General features: G+C 37.1%; 2 protein-coding genes across 9 annotated transcripts in view; both read left to right on the top strand.

Moving 5' to 3' along the window:
* Nucleotides 1-2,520: 2,520 nt before the first annotated feature.
* LOC128887756 (histone-lysine N-methyltransferase trithorax-like) lies at nt 2,521-19,936 on the top strand. 2 transcript variants are annotated; one of them, XM_054144010.1, is made up of 10 exons: nt 2,521-2,830; nt 3,693-5,091; nt 5,179-5,745; nt 5,836-6,254; nt 6,350-6,511; nt 6,576-6,971; nt 7,119-13,831; nt 13,937-14,099; nt 14,186-14,332; nt 14,418-19,936. In XM_054144010.1, the coding sequence occupies exons 1-10, from the start codon at nt 2,666-2,668 to the stop codon at nt 14,589-14,591; spliced, it is 10,305 nt and encodes a 3,434-aa protein (XP_053999985.1). In that variant the 5' UTR covers nt 2,521-2,665; the 3' UTR covers nt 14,592-19,936. The 2 variants fall into 2 exon arrangements, with proteins under 2 accessions (XP_053999985.1, XP_053999986.1); XM_054144011.1 differs by lacking the exon at nt 6,576-6,971 and having other exon boundaries at nt 13,922-14,099.
* A 3,326-nt stretch (nt 19,937-23,262) lies between these two features.
* The window catches only part of LOC128887757 (putative transcription factor capicua), a 56,955-nt gene continuing 55,939 nt past the window's right edge, over nt 23,263-24,278 (top strand). For 3 of the 7 annotated variants that reach the window (XM_054144013.1, XM_054144014.1, XM_054144024.1), the window contains exon 1: nt 23,263-23,709. The gene's annotated coding sequence lies outside the window, so the exon portion shown is untranslated. The remainder of the gene's footprint in view (nt 23,710-24,278) is intronic. The other 4 variants (XM_054144015.1, XM_054144017.1, XM_054144025.1 and 1 more) reach the window with 2 other exon arrangements.

The raw sequence follows: 24,278 nt of genomic DNA on the forward strand, positions 1-24,278 counted from the left end.
TGCGCATGAAACGCCTGATTTATAATCCGTGTGTACCGCATGCATCGAGTTTGTTTTCACGTGCGTAGTTATAATGAATCGATTTAGTTAAACCCGTCGAAGTACCGTTATTAATAGACCCTGAAAACTAGAATCACTAAAAAGTTTTTAGTAAAAACAGCATCCACTCTACTAGAAACAGCAAATTGTCTTGCATTGTTCTCATTTGTCTTTCAGTGTTTGATCTGGTGGCTGATCTGGAACAGTTCAAAAAAGAGGGAAAAGCCGAGAAACGATGGCTGAAAATAACAATAAAATAATCAGAATGAATGAATAATTGTGATTATGAATTTCAACATTTATCAAAGGATAAAGGGATCATTTGAAGCAATTGAAATTCAAATAATAGATCTTTTTTTTTTTTACCAACGGAACGCAGAAAACTTCTTCACACTAACGATTTGATATAAAATTATAAAATTTAATTGTTACCTCGAAAAAAACAATTCCATTTCGAAAAACCAATTACTTTTCGAGCAATCAATTAAAGTATCTAAAAAAGCATAACAACATTTAACGAATATAGATTATACGAATACGAACATATTTCATAGTCCGACGTTGTATTATACAAACGTCCACATGTGAATGGAAAATAAATATCAAGTATTTATTTTATTAAAAATAATTTTATTGTTGCATAGCCTAAAAAAAAAATAAAAATGAGAATTCTGAAACGAATACGCGACACGATTAAATTGCTATAGGTATTATGACTTTATTCGTATTATTCGAATACAATGTCGTCCTCTGCCGGTAATATCGTATAATAAGGAACGTATTCTCCGCATTATATGGCCGTCTGGTGTGCAATACGCAATGCTACCAATTACTTCGTGTGTTTTTTTATTTTTTTTTTTTTACGTAGATCGAAAAATGCTGCGATTCGTACACAATGGCCCAAACAGCACGGAAGCAAACAGACACTGGTAAATGTTATTGATTCGGTAAATATAGGGAGAAAACTGTCCTAAATATCAAGTTGATTAATAACCTTTCTTGCTCGATGTCGTCCTAATTGGTAGAGTATGTATGCATCTGCCGCGCTTTTAAAACCCTTTCAACCATAACCTTTCAATTTCATGTTGTGTGCAATTCATTCGGCATCATACTTTGAAGAGGCCACGTAATTGACAAATCTTTATGCAAACGGAGGAAAAAATAACTCAATGGAATTAATATATCGAGACATTCAACGATAGAAATAAATTAAGAATATCTCATTTAGTGTCGCTGTCACGCTGCCGTATGATAAGTAGATACAGGTATCTTGCGAAGCAATACAGTTGAAACAAATCGTAATAACATGATAGAGATAATATCTCTATGAATAAAACGCGTTTTATTTATTCGGTTGCTGAACAATCAATATCGATCACTGTTAATAATGCAATTAATCAGAACGTATATTTAAAGGGCTTGTGTTAGTTATACTGTACATGGTTCTATAATTTATCGAGAGTAATCTCCCATTTTATGTTTACAAATTGCTAATTAATGCTTACAAATTACAAAATGTAATCTCGACGATTAATCGATTAATAAGTAGTGGAATAAAATGATGATCGATTACTAATGTACTCTATTCGAAAGAAATAATTACAATTCCTGTGTTACGCTTCATTAATTATTAATGAACGTTGTGTCTGAATTGTTTGCTATTTTCATTTTTGAAAGTCGTTATTTATTTTGAATACAAAATTCTGTGCAACATATATATATATCCAAATAATTTCATATTACATTAATTATAAAATTACATTCCATTCAATATATATTTCAACGAGCCATTATGTATGTATGCATTATGTTGATATCAAACCAATTTTCTAACTAATTTTCCTTATTTTGTGATCATACTAGAATTTTATATGAATTTTCATGACAACAAAGATTGCGTGAATGGAACGTACAAAATGTTTGTACAAGAACAATTAAAATATTTGTAAAATGATAATTATATTAACGAGCGCTACTGGAAGCAGCTTAATATTCCCTAGAGTATGATGCATTATGGTGGGTTCAGAGTGAACAGCGCTCAATACGCGAACCACAGAACCAATCGCGTGCCGGCTGTTACAAGTTGCCCGTTACTTCTTATACTTGGGAACACTAACTGAAAACAATCGATCGCAATGTAGTATTTTTATAACGATGAATAACGTCACAGTCGTATACGTACATACGAAATAATCAAAGTATCCATCAAGAAATAACCAAGATTCGTTGATCTAATATTTATAATTTAATGTATATAAACAAACCGTACGAAAAAGACGAAGTCGATGTAGTTTCAATTAGGTAGGTTAGAACGTGACCCGACAATGGAGCGCACACAGTCCAAGAACGGGCTTAAATAAAAATCACTAGATGGACGCCCGCGTATGTATTCAAAAATACATGTACCCACCTTACTACTGGTGATTCTGTGTTTGACAGTACGCGCGTATTTCGCGGCTATCATCGAATTCGGCCGACGTTAACCGATGTTTAACGAAGCTCGCGAGTTCCGTGTGTGTTAAGTGTTCGTTGGTGTTTAGTTGGTGCGCCTCGACTGGGCAAAATCGCGTAAAATGGAAACAGAATTTCGTTGTGAGGTTGAGGTTGGCCGTTGAAAATAGTGAACATGGGAAGGTCCAAGTTTCCCGGGAAGCCGCCGAAGACGGTCACCAGGAAACGGATTAAAGTTCTCGGCCAGCCTGAGACAGTCCAAAGCGATTCGGTAACCGTCGCCGAGAACATCTACTACGGACTTTCCCTGTTCAACGAAACATTTGGTGACAACGAGAAGGTAATTTGTATGTAGTTTACTTATGCGATCAGTATCTGATGGAGGCCGCCTAATTGGAATCGGTTGGAAAATAATCCTCTCGAAACTTATAAACAACCGTATTTGTCTTGTAAGCGTCATTCGTACCCATACGGCGCCGATTCGCTGGCCAGAAAGTCTCCAAGATTTGGCTGTATAATGAAGGTTAACCTATTAGAAGGGAATCGCAGCCTCGGAATGGCAGATGTGTATAATATGTACTGACGTACCGCTATAGTTGAAAGTGTCAATGACTCGATAAAAGACGCTTTTCTAGCATTGTTTTCATTTTGTAAACACGATTTACTGACGTTATTGTTTTCTCTCCTGTTGCTTTTAACGAAATGAAAAATTTTAATGTATCGATTATTGTAATATTATGATATTTTTAAATTATCGAGTATCTTGTAGCCAAAATATCTGGCAGAGAATACCTAATTAGTATCACTTGGTATGTAATCCTCTTGCAACTTGCACGTAACCATATTTGTTTTATGAGCATAGCAAAGACTCGTACTGCTCTAAAGCTCTGTGATCAAAAAATGTACAAGACTTGTATAACAAAGGTTATAACCTGTTAGAAGGGAATAGCAAATGTGTACTGATATTATATTTAACAGTATTGATGCATTCTTTACTTTATTTTTATTCTGTAAACATAACTTGTTTACATTGTTATTTTCTCTCTTATCGTTTTTAAGAAAGTGTGAAATCTTAATACATGTTTCAATATTCTCAAATTATCGTGCAATGTCTAAAAAACAGAATTATGACACGAGTTAATGATACAATTAATATACTTGTTGATTCCTGTTTAATGTTCATATCAAACTCTTTCCTATAGGAACATCCACCATTCCATGGTTTTAGCACCAAAGAGGCTAATCTATCCGTGTCTTACGTAAAAACGCAACAACATGACACAGAAAAAGGAACAGTTAAATCACCACCAGATGCTGTTGAGAATCCTATACCAAAATCAAACGAACAAAATGTCACGGATACTAAAAATTCTCCTCCAAGTACTGAAACTAATACAGAACAGTTATGCGATAAAAATATAGAACCAGCCACAGATATTAAAAAAGATGAGACCATAGTAAATTCCAAATGTGCTTCTAAATTTCATAGATCTAAAAATCGTAGAAGTTGCAAAAATATAAAATTCTCCAATTTTATGAAAACGCCAGTATTAAAATCAGTGAACAATATCTTAGATCAGCATCAACGAACAAGACAACTACGTAACAGTACTGCAAAGAGATTACTACAAAGGGCGAAATCTAATAGTAATAATGCGCGCAATATGACTACGCAATGCGGAGACAAACAAAACGCTGTAAGGAAATTTATTTTACCAGTTCGAAGCGCCCATTCGTCGAGAGTTATTAAACCAAATAAAAGATTTATCGAAGAATTGGAAGAAATTTCTGGCACTGAACACAGCGAAAATGAAATTGGTACGCATGCTAAGAAAGCTAAATTTGTATTAAATAAATTTTGTAATCAGGATCCAAAATTAAAGGAAGGAACTATTAGTAAATTATGTACAAAATTGAAAGATAAAGAAGTAAGAAATAAAACTAAAAAAGTTGTAATTCAATCTGTGAAAAGTTGTGAAAAATTAGCACCTTCCGTACAAGATGCGCAAGTATTAAAAATCGTTAATACAGATGTAAAAAAGAATAATGTATCAAATAAAAATAAAGCGTTAAAATCTCCATCCGACGAATCGAGTAGTACTCAAGATTGTTCGCAAAATACAATTAAGAAAGCTCAAAATTTAAGATTAACTACGTCCAAAAGTCAGAAACCAATTTCTGTTCCTACAAAAGTTCTTCCTGATTCTGATGTTCCAAGTTCAGAGTCTTCCAGGATTCAAACAAGGTCAGGAACTCAAAGCGAGGCCACTGATCTACAAGTTGAAACAAATTCTGAAGATACTGTGAAACTAAAAGAAGATACTAGTGCAAAGAATCAAGGTAATTCTGATAATGGAAATAAAACTGCAGAAGGAAATTCAGATAATTTTGATACAGAAAGTACGTTATCTGAAAGTGGAAGTGAGCATAGTAATCATACAGAGGATGAGCAGTCAGAGTGGACTGGAATGAAGTTAAATGGTGGAAAAGTCATTTTAAGAAAAGCAAGATTAAAGTTAGATAATAAATGTGTTGGTGGTACTGAAGGGCCTTTTTCAACAACAAATAATAATAATGTCACGAATGGAAACACCAACTTGGGTAGGTGTCTAATTTTTCTAACTTAAGAATTTAAGAATTAATTTTCCAATGGAATTAAAATAACAATTGGTATTTGTAATGCTTCAGGTTTAACAGGTACTATCAAATGTGGCGTTTGCGGTGCTGTGCGATTTTATCGATTTGTAAAACAAGCTCGAAAATTTGGTATTCATAGTTGTGAATCATGTCGGAAGTTTATTAGTAAAATGATCAAGCGGCAGGCGTGTGCGAAGTCTACAAACAGTATCCTCCCGGTTCTTCAATGTCACAAAGGAGATGGTTTATGCTTAGTTCCACCTGTTGTAAGAAGTCAGCAATGGAATCTCATGAGATGTGTTTACAAAGCTAGATGTCCGGCGTGTTGGTTAAAAATGTGTTTGAAGTGTTATAACATTCCTTCGTCGCTGAGGACAGGTTTAAATGCGCTACTACCACCAATGATGAGAGATCCACTGAGTATTCCTTTATTGTTGAATCAAGAAGATAATGATAATCAAGGACAAAAATTAACATCTTGTAAGCTAGATTGGCCAGCAGAAGACAGTTCAGAGAAGAACTTATTTAAATCAGCAATGAGTTGGAGAAACATAGAAATGGGTCAGAAAACCAGCTATCAAGGCACTGCTGGTTTTTTGTATACAAAATTAGATAAATGTATGTCATTGATATGTTTAAATGTATTTAATTTCTGTTAACAAATCCGTACAAATCATAGTTTCCTAATAATTTTTAATGTTTTTATAGTTGATTCATCACTGAATATATCACCTAGCAAAAAGAGAAGAAAAAACAATAGGATAAAAGTGAGGAAGAAAATAAAGAATCCAATGTTCTCTTCACCATCTATAAATCAATGTCCGCAACCCCTTAGACAGAGACTCGAATTAAAGGGACCAAGAGTTAAACACGTTTGTCGAAGCGCAAGCGTTGCTCTTGGTCAACCAATTGCTACTTTTCCTTCCATAGATGGAAAAGAGGATACCGAAAGCAATAAGCACATTCCGAAAACGTTAAAAGAAAGCGATAGGATAGAGAAAAAGGATTGCGCAAAAGAGAAAGAATTGCAGAAACATAACGATGAAAATACCGTGAATGCAACCCAACAGTCTCATCTAAAGAGAGGAAAGACACAGCAAAGTATGGCAACATCAAATTTTCAAACAGTGAGTAACTACAAAACTAAAATATATTTATATCGCTTATCGGTGTTCACAATTCGTAATTAACATTTATGATTAAAAAAAAAAAATTATTTCAGGTTTCTAAAACAAATACCGATACTCTACATACAGTATCGATAGACTTTTGGGAACAGTACGATCCTACCGAGGTTGGTGCAAAAGGTTTCGCCCTTATCGGTTCAGAACTCTTTCATATTCCTGCTATTTGTTACCTTTGTGGAAGTGCTGGAAAGGAACCAGTAAGTAATGTATATATGTATATTATTATATGTATACAGTTGTACATTGTAACCATCTTTCCAGCTCATCCATTGTCAATGCTGTTGCGAGCCATATCATGCCTTTTGTTTGGAACCCAGTGAATGGAATGCTTGTGCCCAACCAAACTGGTGCTGTCCTCGATGTACAATATGCCAATCCTGCCATCTAAGATCTGGTCCAAAATTGTCTTGCATTCGTTGTCGTCAATCATTTCATCACTCGTGTTTGTCAAAGTCTGGTGTTAGTGCGAGACTATACAGTCCTGAAAGACCTTTTGTGTGTCAAAGTTGTGTCAAGTGTAAGAGCTGCGGTAGCGAAGGAGTTAATTTTCATGTGGGCAATTTACCATTATGCTCCATGTGTTTTAAATTACGTCAACAAGGAAATTATTGTCCCCTGTGTCAAAGATGTTACAACGAAAATGATTTTGATGCGAAGGTAGGTATACGTTCGATTTTCCAAGAACAACAAATATGCGTATAATTACACTTTTTTTCCATAAAAGCAAATCATTACAAATGAACATACAATGAAAAAATTATTTATGTAATATTCTTGCTAACAATTTTTTGTTACACTTTTCAGATGATGGAATGCAGCGAATGTTCCTATTGGGTGCATTCTCGTTGCGAAGGACTTTCCGACGAACGTTATCAGGTTCTTAGTTATTTGCCAGATTCTATTGAATTTACATGCAGCCAATGTTCCTCTAATCCTAATTCTATTTGGAGAAATGCTATAGAGGCTGAACTTAAGGCCGGTTTCATAGGAGTCATTAAGGCACTGAGTAAAAACCGTAAAGCTTGCGCAGCACTAAAATGGAGTCCAAGAAAAGAGTGTTTGTGCAAACCTATTCCCAACATAAGAAGATTAGATTTTTCCAGTGAGAAGACGGATTCGAACACAACAAATACTAAAGAAATTCAAAACATAGAGGGGTCTGAAGAGTGTAATAATGACAAATCTAAGGATACCGAATCTGGTCTCAAAAGTAATTCAAAATCTGATGTAACAAGTAGACAGAATGAAGATCAACCAACTGATTGTTCCAATAGGCGGGGTTTAAGGCGTCTTCGGCAAAAGTTTCATTTAAAAGAATGTTCGGTTCGAGTAAAAAATTGCGCACTGAAAGATATTCAAGATAATGAGAAAAAGGATTCCGCGATCCAAGAAAATTCGAGTATTAATTTAAACGATACAGAGTGTCATTGTTCGGATCAACAAATTATTGTTAGACCCTCGCCTACGTTGATGTCCGTAAAGCGGAAAGTTAACAACAATGAATATAAAACGTTGTTACAATTTCACTGTGACATGGAACACGTAATTAATTGTATTGGAACTAAGGAACTGATCGACGCCTATCACGACATTTTACAAGAAGTATTCCCGTGGTTCAGTCCGAAAAATACGAAAAGTAGTAATGGGAAAAGTGATCCGGTAACACTCGCCAAGGATAATAATAAGGATAACAGTCCAAGTATAAAATTTGGTGATTCGGTACTCGAAGTATGGAAGGAAGAAGTGATGAAAACACCGAAAGCAATCGCGACTAAAACAGCAAATTTATACAATGTTAACGTCGAAGACAGTAGATCGTGTTGTTTATGCAAAGGTTTAGGGGATGGTCAAGAAACAAAAGAAGGACGGCTTTTATATTGTGGACAAAACGAGTGGGTTCATTCGAATTGTGCGCTTTGGTCCAATGAAGTATTCGAAGAAATCGATGGTTCTTTGCAAAATGTTCATAATGCTATTTCAAGAGGTCGTTTAATACGTTGTTCTGAGTGCGGAAAGAAGGGAGCGAGTATTGGTTGTTGTGCAAAAAATTGTAGTAATACCTTTCATTATCCTTGTGCAAGGAACATTGGACTTGCCTTCAATGACGATAAAACAGTATTTTGTTCTTTGCATTTAAGCAACTGCTCGCATAAAACGTTACAAAATGAAAGCGAATTTAGTTTACGAAGGCCAGTATACGTAGAACTGGACCGCAAGAAGAAAAAGTACGCGGAACCAAGTAAAGTCAAAGTTATGATAGGTTCGTTAATGATCGATTGCTTAGGTTCAGTTATGCCCGAGTATTCCGATGCAGTTGAGAAACTAATACCTTGCGATTATAAATGTTCCCGGCTATACTGGTCCACAGTAAACCCATTAAAAATCGTAAGGTATTACATTAGAACGTATGTGCAAGTTTACCTACCCGAATTCTCTCCTGACTTAGAAAATAATGTAACCATCGATCATTCTAAAGAAGAAGAAAAGGAGGACATCCTGGATACACAGAAAACAGAATATCTAGCTGTGAAACAAACGTTGGATGCTTTAATCGACACGGTTTGTAATAAGGAAGTCGATGAAAATTTAGCCGAACAAAATAACACGGATCTTTTACCTCCAGAGTTGAAGGAAGCCATATTCGAAGATTTGCCGCATGATTTATTAGATGGTATTTCCATGCAAGATATATTTCCAAAAATGACGTATGAAGATTTTTTAGCGATGGATTTAAAAAATGACGGCACTTTTGCGACCGATCTATTCAAGGATGATATGCTGGCATCCGAAGTAGATGAGATTATAAAACCACCCGAAAACAAAATTTCAAAAGTAGATCCTTCTTTGTTAGAAGTAGCACCGCATAACGACCTTTGGGTTCACTTGGAAACAAAAACTTCTGTTCAAGATTTGATGGACGATTTGTTGAATTCTAAAAATCAGAAACGCGGAGGCAGAGAATTGAAGAGATCTAAGTCAGAAGTAATGTCGAATAGTCCGTTAATTGTTGGAGGACAAAGACACCATCAACGATCTTGCAGTTTGACTTGGAGTTGTAAATTGGATAATCCTTATGGTCCCGCTATAAAGAGAAGAAAATTATCGAGGAACTCGAGTATGGCAAAATCTAACGAAACGAGCGTGATGGTGTTAGATTCACAAAATGAGCGTCCACCTACTTTACACGAGTTAAGGATTCCGGATAGTATCATGGTTACCGTGGGCAGAGCAAATACACCCAACATCTTATCCGACTCGATGCGAGAATTAAAATATTGTATCGAAGATGCAAATAGTATTAATCGTCGGATATTATCTACGAACCGTGAAGAGACAAAAGAACACAAACGACTCTTCTGGCATGCAAGGCAACAGCCGCGAATATTACAAGTTGACGGACCGGCCGATCCAAGTAGTGCTAGTGAATGTAGCTCACCAGAATACAACGTCGAAGAGAACACTACAGAGTTACGTGTACCAGAACACTTGTCTATCCCACAGTTAGATGGTATCAACGATGAATCCTCTTGCGACAGTAGCGAATTTACTTTATCCGTTGAGAAAGACATTAATACGAAAGCGTCGAACAACATTTTACGATCAAAACGTATATATGGATTCATCAGATCGCATATCGCCAAGAACAACGATAAACCGCAAAAAGTAAAGGAAGGTGACAACTTTTTGAATTCTTCAAAATTTGCTACACACAAGATTAATTTTTTTAGAGAAAATAATTTGAAATTAAACGTGGAAATTCCTCAATTGGACGGAGCCGATGATATTTCCAGCGACGATGAGTGCATATCACCGCAACATACCGAAAATGAAAGACACGCTAACGTTACTTCTCAATACGACATAGCGTTCGATCACATAGATCGTCCGGTAACTTGTAAACGGTGTCGTTGTACCTACAGAACGCAAGATAGTTACAACAGACATTTGACGCACTGTGATATCATGATAACAAGTGACAGTGACTCGGAGACTATGGATAATAAATTGACGTCGCCGGATTCTAGATTTTCGCCGAGTATTGGTTCCGTGTCTCCGCAATTTATAACTCTATCGCCATCAGAAGGACATACTCTTTCTTCCGACTATCCAGACATGCAAGCTACGTCACCATTGGAAGCTTCTGTACCATCGCCTCATCCAGCCATTCAAATCGAACCGATAGCGCAAGCAATTATTACACCACAAATTCATACGCACGCCACTGTGGAAACTGTTCACCAAACAGTATTAACATCTAACGATATGATTGTACAAACACAATATACTAGAACAACAACTACATTACCAAATGCTACAGTATTACCTCAAGAGAGTACTGTTCAAATAACAGAAATTACAGATCCACCATCTGTTGCGAGCGATTCTAGTATTACACAGAATATGATCAGCACGCCGATAAATTCGCCAGGAGGTGCGAGTTCTCAAACAGTCCCAAGCCCGCAGGTATCGCCTACATTTTCCTCGACCGGTGTACAAACCGCAGGCAACGAGTCGCACGCAAATATTCAGACAATAAAATTAGCTAAATCAAAATCTCCAAGAGCACCGAAGTCTCGAACAAAAGGCATTAAAACGCAAATTGTGAAAAATACTGTTCAACCACCGAATGGGCATCCTAGGTTTCAACCACTGCAAAATAATACTCCGGTTATACAATTGCAACAGGCTCAAAGACCAAGCGCGCCAACTGTAATATTACAACAAGTTGCGTCTCCTAGTATTATGTCTGCGTACGTCGAAACATTGCAACAACAGTCTGGACAAAATCTTCAGTATGTAACAACGATTGGTGGTCAACATGAAACCGCATTTAAGCCTCAGTTCATAACAACTAATCATTTAGTTCCTGGTGCGTATATACAAACACCATCTGATAATCTGTTAGCATTGCAAAACGGAGGTATATCGATCTTACCAGGCGTACAAATTGCTCAAACGCAACCGACAGTCCTTGGTACGATTATACAGCAACAACCCAGTGCAATTCAGTGCGGAGTTATATCATCCGAGCAACTATTATTGAGCTCAACGCCAACATTGGAAATGTTTACCGATTCAACGGGTAGTATGTTTCTTTCGAATCAACCGATGTATTACGGTTTGGAGACTATTGTGAGCAACACGGTAATGTCTTCCAGTCAGTTCATGACTGGCACCGTACCACAGGTGTTAGCAAGCAGTTACCAAACAACAACGCAGGTTTTTCAAGCTTCTAAACTTATGGAACCTATCGTGGACGTTCAGGCTGTTCCAGGTATTCCCACTGTAACAGCAATGCAGACTGTACAGAACGTACCTGGCGTACCCGGAGTTCCTACTGTACCTAACGTTGCTAACGTACCCAATGTATCCAATGTACCCAATATAGCTAGCATACCTAGTGTAACCAATGTACCTAATGTTCCGAATGTACCCACTATACCAACTATACCCGCTGTATCCTCTGTATCCACTGTATCCAATATAGCAAACATCACAAATATACCAAGCGTATCCAACGTTCCAACAATACCCAATGTACCTAGTGTACCCAGTATACCTAACGCACCTAGCATACCTAATATACCTAGTGCATCTAGCATAGCAAGCATACCTAGTGCACCTAGCATACCTAACTTACCTAGTATGCCCAATATAACAAATATACCTAATGCACCTACTTTACCTGGTACTTCTAACATACCAACGGTACCAGTTCAAAATGTATCCAATGTTCCCACCCTATCCTCCAGCGTACAATCCGTAGGGAATGTTTCGAACATGCCTACGGTACCCAGTGGTTATGTAGTTGTAAATCAGTCTACGCCCATAGCAGAGTCTGTGGTAACACCACAAATTAATATACCTGCAACACCTGAACGAAGCTTTACGTCAGCCACGTGTAATACCATATTCCCTGTGTCCTGTCAAAGTGTTGTTGAGCCAATAGCATCCGTACAGTTACCGGAAACATGCACATCGGAACCTCAAGCTACAACAAGAGTTACACCGTCTCCTAAATTGTTGCAAAATTCCATACCAACAATACCAAGAGTAGCTGTACGCCCGAGTCCAGTTTCTAATTCCACCGCGCAGCTAAACAACGGACCATGGAAACTTACAGAATCACTATTTGGTTCGGAACAGATTATGAGCAATAGCGTCCAACCATACTTCGACTCGAAACATGTATCAGAGAATACCAGTATGATAAAGTCTAGCATATCATCTAAAATACTCCCATTACCTAATCATTGTATAACTCAAAGGGATATAATTGTAAATAAGTTAAATCATGATGTAAATAATGTGCATAATAATTATAATAGTATCGTATCGAATTCAAACAATATTAATGTAAGTACAAGTAATAATCCGGTTAACGCCAGCTCGACCGTACAAAATAAGATCACGATGTCCACGTGCAACGTACCAACGAGTCGACCGATGAACAGAGTATTACCCATGCAAGCTGTAACACCGAAACAAGATACGACTAAAGTCACGCAAAAGACGGATATCATCATAGAGGAGCCAACGAAACCAGTGATCAAACCAGCGGAACCAGAGCTAGAACAAAAACTTACAGAGTCCAAGAAGCAAATCGTCGAAACTATAGTACCAACGGCAAAGAAACCCGAAACGACCATAAGCGATATTAACGAGACCTTGAAACTAAATACCGAAACCATCGAAAAGGTCAAGGAAAACTTCAAGTTGGAACTGGACAAAGAGAAATTACAAAATGCCTCGTTGAAAATAGTGTTGCAAAAGCAGCTGCAAGATGGTTCTTATAAAATTACACACAACATGAAAGCAGTGGCCCAGAATAAGAAGTCACCGCAAGTAACGTCTGTAGAAATATTGCCGTCGAAGCAGGTACCTCAGATAGCCTCGTTGCAATTGTTACCGATAAAAACGTTTACGTTGAAAACAAACAAGGTCGACGAAAAGGTGAAACCCATCGATAACAAAATAAACATGTTAAAAAACAAAACTCCGCCGGTTGCCGTTAAAAAGCCGAGGATCGTCAGTAAATCGATTAAATCTATTTCGCCCAGCTTACAGAGTGCACAAACTCAAAAGAGCTGTGCCAGGGGGCCGACTTTAATGTACGAGATCAAATCGCAGGATGGGTTCACTCACACCGCATCTTCGATGGCTGAAGTATGGGAGACTGTGTTTCAAGCTGTTCAGAGCGCTAGAAAAGCTCACAATTTACCTCCGTTACCTCACAATCCTCTTATCGAAAATATGGGCTTGGAAAACAACGCCACGGTATACCTGGTGGAACAGCTACCGAACGTGAACAAATGCAGTAAATACAAGGCCAAGTTTCATAATTTAGCACCACCTAAAACTGGCGAAACGGAAGGCGATTTACCAAAGGCGTGTGATAATGGTGCTGCCCGCGCGGAGCCGTTTAAAGGAAGGAAAGTTCACGATATGTTTAGTTGGCTTGCATCCAGGCACAGGCAGCAACCAAAAATGATCGCTATTTCGGAGGCTGAATCGAGGTATCTGTAGTTCGCAGTATATTGCTTAATAATTTTTTTTGGAGTATCATAAGGAAATACTTATTCTTTATTTATTATACATAATCTTAGTTCTTTGTTTTGCAGGCGAGTGGCGAGCACAAATTTGCCAATGGCGATGCGTTTTAGAATACTTAAAGAAACATCGAAGGAATCGGTTGGAGTGTACCATTCTCATATACACGGTAGAGGTTTGTTTTGTTTAAGAGATATCGAAGCTGGAGAAATGGTTATCGAATATGCCGGCGAGGTACGTAAATTGGCAAAAAGTGTTTTTATTTTGTAGATTGATAAGCAATGAACGTGTCAGTAATAACATTCTCTGAATATTTCCAGGTAATTCGATCCTCTCTGACAGACAAACGGGAAAAGTACTATGATAGTAAAAATATAGGGTGTTATATGTTTAAAATTGACGACCATTTGGTTGTCGATGCTACAATGAAGGGAAATGCAGCGAGATTTATTAACCACTCGTGCGAGGTATATATTTCCATAATCATTTTTTCAATACCTATATTTCTCGAAACAAACAAATGAATCCATCCATTTCCACGTTCTGTTCCAGCCAAACTGTTACTCGCGAGTGGTGGATATCCTAGGTAAGAAGCACATTTTAATTTTCGCTCTCCGACGCATCACTCAAGGGGAAGAGTTAACGTATGACTACAAATTTCCTTTCGAGGATATTAAGATTCCATGTACCTGCGGTTCCCGCAGATGTCGTAAATACCTCAATTGAGACTGCGTATACAGTTATCGTAAGCAGCCGACAGGTCACCGCAAACATATGTGCTATAATTGCGCGCGCTTTGGAATAGGATTCATTTTATTGAACGTTATTCATTTAATCATCGAACTATTTTCAGAGATTGCAGCTTTTTATTACTATAATGGAAATAGATTATACATTTAAAATATTGTATTAGAAGGCCAGATATAGTACACGAAACATCGCGTTATGACAATGTTACTTTAAACGGCTACGCATCGTAGTTGATTTAAGGGGGTATACTTGTAGCAATAAATGATTGAATATGTCCTGCTTTCATACCCGGCGAGCCCCGCGTGCCCTCGTCACGTCGCTACTCATGAAAGTGTTAATTTTATCCACGCCTGTGCTTTCACGCACGTCTTCTAGACTCTACTTATTATCTACTATTGAGGCTTAAAGTGTACAAGTTATCGTCACTTTACACTAAATCTAAAGCGCCTTTAGCTTATATACATACACATACGTATGTGTATATCGTTTTTATAATATTTTGAGTTAGAATTCTAAAGACTCTATCTACGATTGGACCAATGTGAAATGTGAAATTTGAACGAAAATGCGTAGCACAAAATCGACGTACTTATAGGGAAGCTTGCGTTTTCCACGACCGTTACTTACATATTTTTTTTATTTTTTTTTTTTTTTTTTAAATTCATCTAAACATGGAAACGGACTATGTTTACTACGCATTAAGCAAGGACTTGAAACCAAAATTCTTGGGTATCGGTCATTTTTCGGTTAAATCGCACCGAAACCTGTGGAACCAAAGAAATACTGAAAGTGAAATCGATATCGGTATTTTTCTGGTTTTCAATTTACCCGACAAGATCTTTATGTGACTTATTGAAGTGTATACATGATATACATAATGCAGACGTAACGTTAACGTATACATACGCTGATGCATACAATGTATATAAAAGCTTATAAAAAAAATTATACAAAAGAAGTGGGGTTTCAAAAGAAGAAATGTTGCGTAAGAAATTGTTTACCGGTATGACGTCATCCCGGTATTTTCATACCTCTATTTCTGCAAAGGTTTCTTATAGACGTAACCGGAAAATATCCGTATAAAACCGATGCATCGCGTTTCGGTTTGAGTCCCTGATATTAAATATTAAAAAGATCATCGTGAATATAACTTGTAAATTAACAAACACACACACACACACTATTCCATGTGAAGTTCAATTTTACGCGTAATGGTATAGATATATCATTTATTGGTATAATTGTAGATTTACATGTTTTATGTAAAAGTGAATTTAGTGTACAGTGTACGACTAACTTTGTGACATTTCATGTCTGCTGTAGGGCCAGATTTCAAATGTTCTTGTAAAATATGTAATTGTTAGATTAGACATTGTCTTGATGTAAGTACAGCTACCGGTTTAACTTAAGTTAACGATATAGAAATTAAGGGAAAAAGGCGCGTGCGTATGTGTGTGAGAAAGAAAGAGAGAGAGAGAGGGGGGGAGAGAATGCAAGAAGGAACAGTTTCCTAGCGTGGGATACTGTTTGGAAGGTGTACCTACTTTGGCAGACATTGATGATATTTTAAGTCTTGTTGTAGTAGAACAAAAAATACGTGAAACGAAAACTTGCTTCCCGATGAAATTAAAGTCTGTTCGTTTCAAACGGTGGATTATGTACGCGTAATATTATTTTGATATTGTTTTTTTTTTGTTTTTTTTTGTTTTTTTTTTTTTAAATAGATTTTTAAACATTGCACCCATGCGTTTGTGCTTCCGCCTTGCCAATTATACAATATTAATCTCATTACTTTATTTTTTATATATTTAACGAAAGCCGCCGTAGAGAAAAAAGAAGTTTTATTTTACAGAAACTCGATGGAACCGCTAATTGTATAAGATAGTCGACGAAGTTTCTGTCAAAACAAAATCTTTCACGAATTGTAAAAAAAGAAAAAGTCAAAAAAAAAAACGAACGAACATCATGAAACTAATTACGTTGACAAAATGTAAAAAGGATAATTAGATCATTGTTTGAAGTAAACTTTTCTAGAGCACGATCTAGAAAATGTTTGTGATATTTTCCCACAATGGGAAAAAATTATAAATGTTCTTTATAGGAATATATTTCAGATTTTTACGGATAACATTGACATGTTCCGTAAAAAAAGACACCTTTCTGTGAAATGCAGTTTTGCCTTACCTTTAATGTACCTACGCTTTAACCCGGTGATAGATTTAGATATACCCCGATGACTTATATTCAAACTGAAGAAAAAAAAAAAAAACTGTAATTGCGTCTATGCATCGATTAAGCTATGATAAAGTATTTTAGTGCGATTAATCAATTTCTGCCGAGGTGGTTGTCCCTTAAATTTTTGGTGCTCCATGGACACCGTTAAGTGCACTTTACAATGAAAAAATGGCCTAGAGTAAGAGATAGTAGATGGCAGCGGAAGAGTTTGATAATAATAAGAAATGCGTTATACGAAGAATATTGATCGCGAATTATTTAAAGAAGTAATATAAAGAATAAATGATGGCAGGAACATTATTTGTGCACGCGAGTAATGTCGGTCGTGCGAACAATTTTAATCGGCCTGGTTTGGTACAAAATGCGTACGCTGATTTGTAAAAAGTTATAAAACAAGGAAAAAATGGAAACTTGTTCTGGTCACGAGAAATTGCCATTTTTTTTAGGTATTTTGAATCTTTTTTTTTTTTTTTTTAAATATTATGATTACCAGTAATTAGTAACTATTATTGGAAAGATGAATATTGTTAATATAATGATAATTATTTTTAATCTGTAAAAAAAAAAAAAAGGTAATACGATATAAGAAAGGTAATTTACTTGAAAATATAATAGCAATGTTAGATATTTTATTGATATTTATTACTTACGGATGACGGTTCTAGGGTTGACGAGAAGTACTAATCGAATTGAAACATGATTTAGAACATGGTGCACACGATGATCTAATATTGTTGAGAGAAACTGGATAACACGAATGTCAACTTTTCTTTTCACGAAGAAAGAATGCATTCTCTCTTCTAGATGCACTGAAGTAATTGTTACATGTCTGATCAATGACACCAGATTATTTGGGATTATTTGGGATTATGAAATATAAAAGGCATTTGATATACTTTATATTCCCATAGCAGATTAATATCCATGGTGATTGTAACCGGCAAGTCTATATCGAGTATATACATATATACCTACGTATCGATGAACAAATTAAGGACATCGTTTCTTAATTGTATTTTTTATTTATAAAAACGTGAAATGTTTTACGCTCTTACTGTCTTACACTTTTCTTTTCTTCTTTTCTGTGAAGCTACAAAGAATTTGTCCGAGCGCTTTCTGAAACATACTCTATATCGTTTAAATATGATTCCCTAACTCGCGGAGTGTGTACAAGCTCCTTTAGTATTACGCATTCAGCCTCCATTATTATCGTTATTATTATTACAATTAATTATAATCTACACAAGAAGAATAGCATAATACATCACCACTCATACTGCGCACCGTTTGTTTACTACACCCATCAGCACCCATTTAAAAAAAAAAAAAAAGAAAGAAAACGTAAAAAAATAATGAAGCGATTCCGTGTGAAAAAAAAAACGAGCAAAAAAAAACCGACGTTAGATGAAATATACAATTGTAATCATGAAATTTGAATCTGTATATGTATACTTTATCCTCGACGTAAAGTTGCTTTAGGTAATGGAAGTGTTGGACATCTGCTAGTTTGGTGTGATAATGAAAATGAGTGGTTAAGTTATTCATGGAACTGTACGGTGCCCGTTATTAATTTTTACGACAATTTCAGAGCATCGCAGCGTTACATCCTCTTGAAACCGAGCGTTTCAATATCTCTTCATGTCCGTTGGATTTTCGTCGTTTTTATTCGTAAAATTAAGGAATTAAGAAATTGAAATGTAAAACGCTTTTAAATGAAGGAAAAAAAAAAAAAGAAACAACACATGTGTAAACGAAAGAATTACTACTACTCAAACTATTGTAATTGTTTAAAGAAAAAATGAGGAGGACGAGGAAGGAAAAACGATTGCTATTGATAAATTTGAAAAGGGAGAGAGAAAAAAATGAAAGGAAAAATGGATAAAATTGTCTGTGATTATCAGTCATAATAATCTTTAGGTCGACATATTTTTTAGAGAATATTTTTTAGCAAATTACAAAATTTATGATATACCCCTATTATTGATATGATATTGGATCAGACACGCTACGCATAATATTAAAAATGAAAGAAACGAAAATGAAAAACAAAAAAAAAGGAAAAAAAAAGATGAAAATTGAAACTGTAAAAGTTGCAAACTGTTTAATAGAATTATGAGTAGTTGAGATCGATGGCTGTTGTAAAATATTCAGTGTTTGGACAAATAATTATTGAAACTATTTATAATAACTAATACCGAGGTATATATTATTGTATCCGATACGTATAGTAGCGTTTTTATCTATTGCGTTCGCGTATTCGTCAGGATAGATTAGAGTGAATTCGGATCGTAGGGATCATCGTACGAGACGAAATCATGATTAATGTAAAATTCAACCGAAGAGACGCTGCGGGCAAATGGGACGTATATTACTGTACGCGTTCAGCGTGTAAAGTGTCGTTAATAAATTTATTCACTTACTGTAGGGAACTTATAAAAGTAACCGTAATATTTACATTAACCAGATGATATGCGTATCTGCATAGAAGACACATAACCGCTTTCATTTCACACACACACACACATGCACACACACGAATACATACAGATAGACACACTATACCACATACGTACTGCGAAGGGCATAACTGCACCAATAACAACAGATTTCGTGAAATTCATTTGGTATTGTCATTAACATTAACATAAGGTATACAACAAATACATATAACAGAAACATTTTGCACTATTTAATATAATCTAAACAATTTTTCCAAGTTGTCAATGGTGTATTGCTCACCTGCAAGCTATTAAAACTAGAAAATTATATTGCTAAAAATATCGTGCAAAATTGTACCAATGTATATTCCTTGTTGCAGCTGATCATCAATACATGGGCAACTTGAAAAAATTCTTTGCATTACATCAAATGGTGCAAAATATCTTAACGTTAAGGGCAACATAAAATGAAATATACGAAATCTGTGGTTATTGGTACAGTTGTGCTCTTCACTGTACATACACGGAAAAAAGATAGGACACACACACACACACACACACACCCGTACGCCCATGTTTTGTATTTAAATGTTTTGTTAGTATTATAATATGAGAAATTAACAAAATAAAAACGCAAATGGAAATATATATATATATATATATATATATATATATATATATATATATATACATGTCCCGTGGTGTGTAAACGTACCCCCAACGCTGTATCTCGTGAGTTAAACAGAGAGTTTCGTTATTCGCAAAACGCTGATTTTACTTTTAGGATGTCGTATCTAGTATCTGGCACGTCGACTGAACAAAAAAAAAAAGAAAAGAAAAGAAAAAGAAACGTCCGAGGAATAAGAAGCAATCTTGCGAACACTCGTTAATTTTTTAAATATTGTCAGCGCGCAATTAGTTTAAAAACATAAAAGCGGCAATCTTATCTCTCTCTTTGTCCGTTCCCAGAGACGGTTAGACGCTGAGCAAGTACCATATTGTAATCTACGATACCACTTGTTCATTGTAACAGCGACGTGCGTTATAGGTCATGCTTTTTTTCCACGTGTGAGAATTCTTTTTTTTTCCCCCGTTTTTCACGGTGCGTATTCGGTTGAGCGCGCGTCGCTGACTCATGCGAGTATAGCTCGGATGTTGTTGCGTGTACCTTGCGAAGAAGAGAAAAATTGTTTCTTCGAAAGTTGGAGCTCGCGTATGCATATGCATATATGCAATGCGTGTGCGTGTGCGCGTGCGTGCGTGCGTGCGTGGAGATTTGTGCGTTTTACTCGAAATCGAGCAGACGAAAAGGAAACCCGTCGGGTTTCACTCGAAACTCGTATTGAAATTTTAATCGTATTTTATCGAACTCGTCTCGACAAACCGAAACGAACGTTGTATTCGAAACGATGAACGCGATCACACGAACGAATTTTGTTTCGTCACTTAAAGGAAATTCGATTCTGTGATTTTTCGGTGACAAAAAAAAAAAACAAAAAGAAGAAATAAGGAAAAAGAAATACATATATGAAATGAAATCAGTATTACGAATCTCCGGATACGTATAAATTTCTAGGAGCAATAAGTAGTAGATAGTTTCAAACGTCTACGACTTGTAATATTAATCAATTGGCATTAACAGTGACGCATCACTTCGGTAAAATATAATTGTGAGATAAGATACGGCCGGAAACCGTAGACGGCGGAGTATGTTGTAACGATATGCATACATTATTATCGCTATTTTCGCGTGTGTGTTTATTAAATGCACAGTCCTTCCACAAACTATCTTAATCGTATTATTAAATGAATGTAGCGTAATCAAATATTATTAGACGATGTAGATAAAATGTAAATATGGTACTGTATCGCTTAACAAATGAAATTTTATTAATACATTTGCTTGTTTCGTATTTAAAAAAAAAAAAAAACAAAAAAGGAATTTAAAAAAAAACGTATGGTACAATTATTACTTAGGGACGCGGATTTCAAACTGGAAACTTTCGACAAAAATGGGAAGAGGTATATTCAATAAAGTTAATTATCGAGTGACTCGACTTTATCTGTAGGGTTACGCCGCCTTGGCATCGTCGAAATAGTGGGTATTCACGAATTTTTTTATAGTAAACTACGCTCCAATTTTTAATGAGTTTTGTTTACACGAATAAACTATGCAACGAGCTTTTAAAAAATATTTTTTATATTTACATTGTATTAGGTTTCAGCATACGGCAAGCATGCGAACTAATGGCACCATCCCAGCTCGACATCTCCCAGTGGCGTTATTAATTTTTAACAAGATTTCGAGAAAAATACTTGCGTACACCCACCAGCCATAATCTTTTAATTACGACCGATTTTTGTAAGTATATTAGAATCAGTTCTGTACCATTTTTTAATATTAATACTGTAATTTCATTGAACAGAAATATTTAGATACTTTTTTCACCGCAGAGGTGGTGTAACCGTAAAAAAAAATAACTAGTATTAATAATTTTCTAGCTCCCCGGTGATTTCTTGATAATAGAGTGAAAATTTCCTTTGATACCAAGAGCAAGAAAAACGGAAATTTCTTCGTTGATATTAAATATTACTCGTAAATCGGTAATGTTTAAATTCATAACCAATGAATTTTCTGTTTCGGTTTCTTTCGTTACCAAAGATGGATCCTTTTTCATCGTAAATGATCCACGAGCGAGAAAAATAGCAAACGAACTCGCACGAAAACTCGATAACCGAGAGAAAGATTTTAAAAGGCGTATTACTGTAACAACATCGTTGCGCTCGATCGTTTCCGTAGAACAGTGAATAACCTCCTCGTTCTCACGTACGAACACTTAAGAAGCTGGTTATCCTACCCCTCCCCTCCCCCCGACCACCGCCCCCACCTCTTCTTACGTACAGCTTCAAGAAAGCCCAAGCGTTACATGCGGGCATTCGCCGCTCTTTTCTTTCTCTATCTTTGTTCTCCGAGTAACATCAAAGTGCGGTTCCTACCTCGTCACCGCGTGTTCTCGGCAACGAGGGTTCGGTAGTTCCACTCACCTACTCCTTTTCCTCCTTTACCATTACCACCACCATCGCCATCTCTTTCCACCTCCTCGACGACGCTTTCATGCATCCCTCTTCGTACTCGCGAGCAATGGACGACAAGGTGTTAGTCACCTCAAGGACGTTCACTGTAATTGGGATAGGTCGGATAGATACGTCGGAAGGGGAAAGAACCAGTAAGATAGACGAAGACGGAGAACGGTTAAAGCAAATGGTGGGGGATACGTTGAGAGTAGTAACGGGACTAATACGATACATATCGATGATATACGAGCAATTGGATATCCTATCTAACGACAACCATCAAACGATTAACCACTCGAGGGATGAATTTTAAATGAATTTTAAATGAATACTTTTTGCACTAATCGAGTACAGAAAATGAATTCAGGACCGTCGTGATAGTATCATAATAGCAATAAACATATACTTTTATTCCTCGCAAGAATCGACATAACCATTTCCGAAATTCCTTTGGAGAAAATTGCTTTATAAACGATCGACGCGACGCTGGCAGCTTCTGGTCCTATGGGCCGATTCGCAAACACGCACCCATACGGTAAGACGGCCCTGAATCAATCGCAACTTCGATAATTAAAATATGATAACGTTCAAACCATTAGACGTCAGAGTCAGATCGCTTATACGTTATTTTTGTTCGATATCTATCGTTCGAATATAATTTTGTTCTCCACTTCGGTAACTGGTATCGAGCATGTCGATACGGTGTTATTCCCATCGCTAGTCGGGAGTAGGAGAGTGATTGGGTGGCTCGTGGTGGGGCGAGGAAAGTGGTAGGAGCGAGAGAGGCATAGAGATAAAGAGAGGTCGCGTTGATGCGTGCGTTTCTGTAAATGGCGCCTGGCAGAGCGTCGCGCGTCACGGACTCTCTCTTTCTCTTTCTCGTGGTAGCCGCGAGTAAGGGTCCCCCGCCTGCCGTACTCGTGGTGCATCAGTCCTGGACCGGAGGTTGTGCCGTGAGATACGCGTCGAAGCCGAACGCGAGTGTACGGATTGAAACCGGTGACGTTCTTTTCCTCGTGCTCGGCCGTGGCATGTTGTGTCGCATTCGCCATTAAGTGAGCGTCGATGCTAGTGGTACTTGTCGTTGATTTCGCGTGCATGCAACATGGAAGAAGGTGCGTTGGTGCTACGATAGTGGTTTCCAAGCAAGGAGAGTTCCGCGCGACAGCAACGCCGCCTGTACACGGAACGAAGAGTATATATCGGCTGCTATCGCCTCCTGCTTCTCCGCCTCTTCATCCCTGCCCCCCTTCTTCCTCGTCCAAACTATCAACACGCAGCCGCCTTTTCGCCTTTGTTCGGACTCGAGTGAGCTCGTTACCACGGACATACAACGGAGGCCGCAGGTAAAGACCGATTCAGGGCCGGCGCTGTCACAAGATGCAAGAGCGAAAGAGAAAGATAGAACGTAAGAAAAAGAGATACATACGTTCGGTCCGCGATGCACCGCGTACCGGGTTTCGTAATTCTCGGCTGAGAGGAGCGAACGAATAGAATAAAAAGAGTGAGGTTAGGAACCGGGACTGTCCTGTTCGCAGCCAGCGATGTAGGTGAAAATGCAATTAAGTTACGTTCCACTCGGCTGACGTGAAACCGTGCGTTAGCCCAAGCCTCTGAGTATAGACCGACGACCGTAATATATGCGAATGAAATGCGAAATATTAGTAGCGTACGCACAACGTGACCTGAAAATAGATCCCAAAGATAGAGCGAGACGGAAAGAGGTAGTCGACCGTGGACTCTCTCCGTACATGCTTGCATTATGTCTACAGTGATTCCTCGTTTCGAGTAAAGTATTTTATACGATTTTCGAGAAACCGACTTGTCTCTGCCAGTGTTTATGTTTCTTCGGCTCGAAGTCGATGGGTCCGCTGGCAGCTGTGGAATTAAAAACTCGCTGGCGGAACTTCAAAGC

Source organism: Hylaeus anthracinus, unplaced genomic scaffold (assembly GCF_026225885.1).
Source record: "Hylaeus anthracinus isolate JK02 unplaced genomic scaffold, UHH_iyHylAnth1.0_haploid 11989, whole genome shotgun sequence".
Taxonomy (NCBI): Eukaryota; Metazoa; Arthropoda; class Insecta; order Hymenoptera; family Colletidae; genus Hylaeus; species Hylaeus anthracinus.

Coding starts and splice junctions, on each gene's coding strand:
- LOC128887756 (XM_054144010.1), top strand. CDS start 2,666: ATGGGAAGGTCCAAGTTTCCCGGGAAGCCGCCGAAGACGGTCACCAGG. Junction 5,092..5,178: donor GAATGGAAACACCAACTTGG/GTAGGTGTCTAA, acceptor GTAATGCTTCAG/GTTTAACAGGTACTATCAAA. Junction 6,255..6,349: donor CAACATCAAATTTTCAAACA/GTGAGTAACTAC, acceptor AAATTATTTCAG/GTTTCTAAAACAAATACCGA.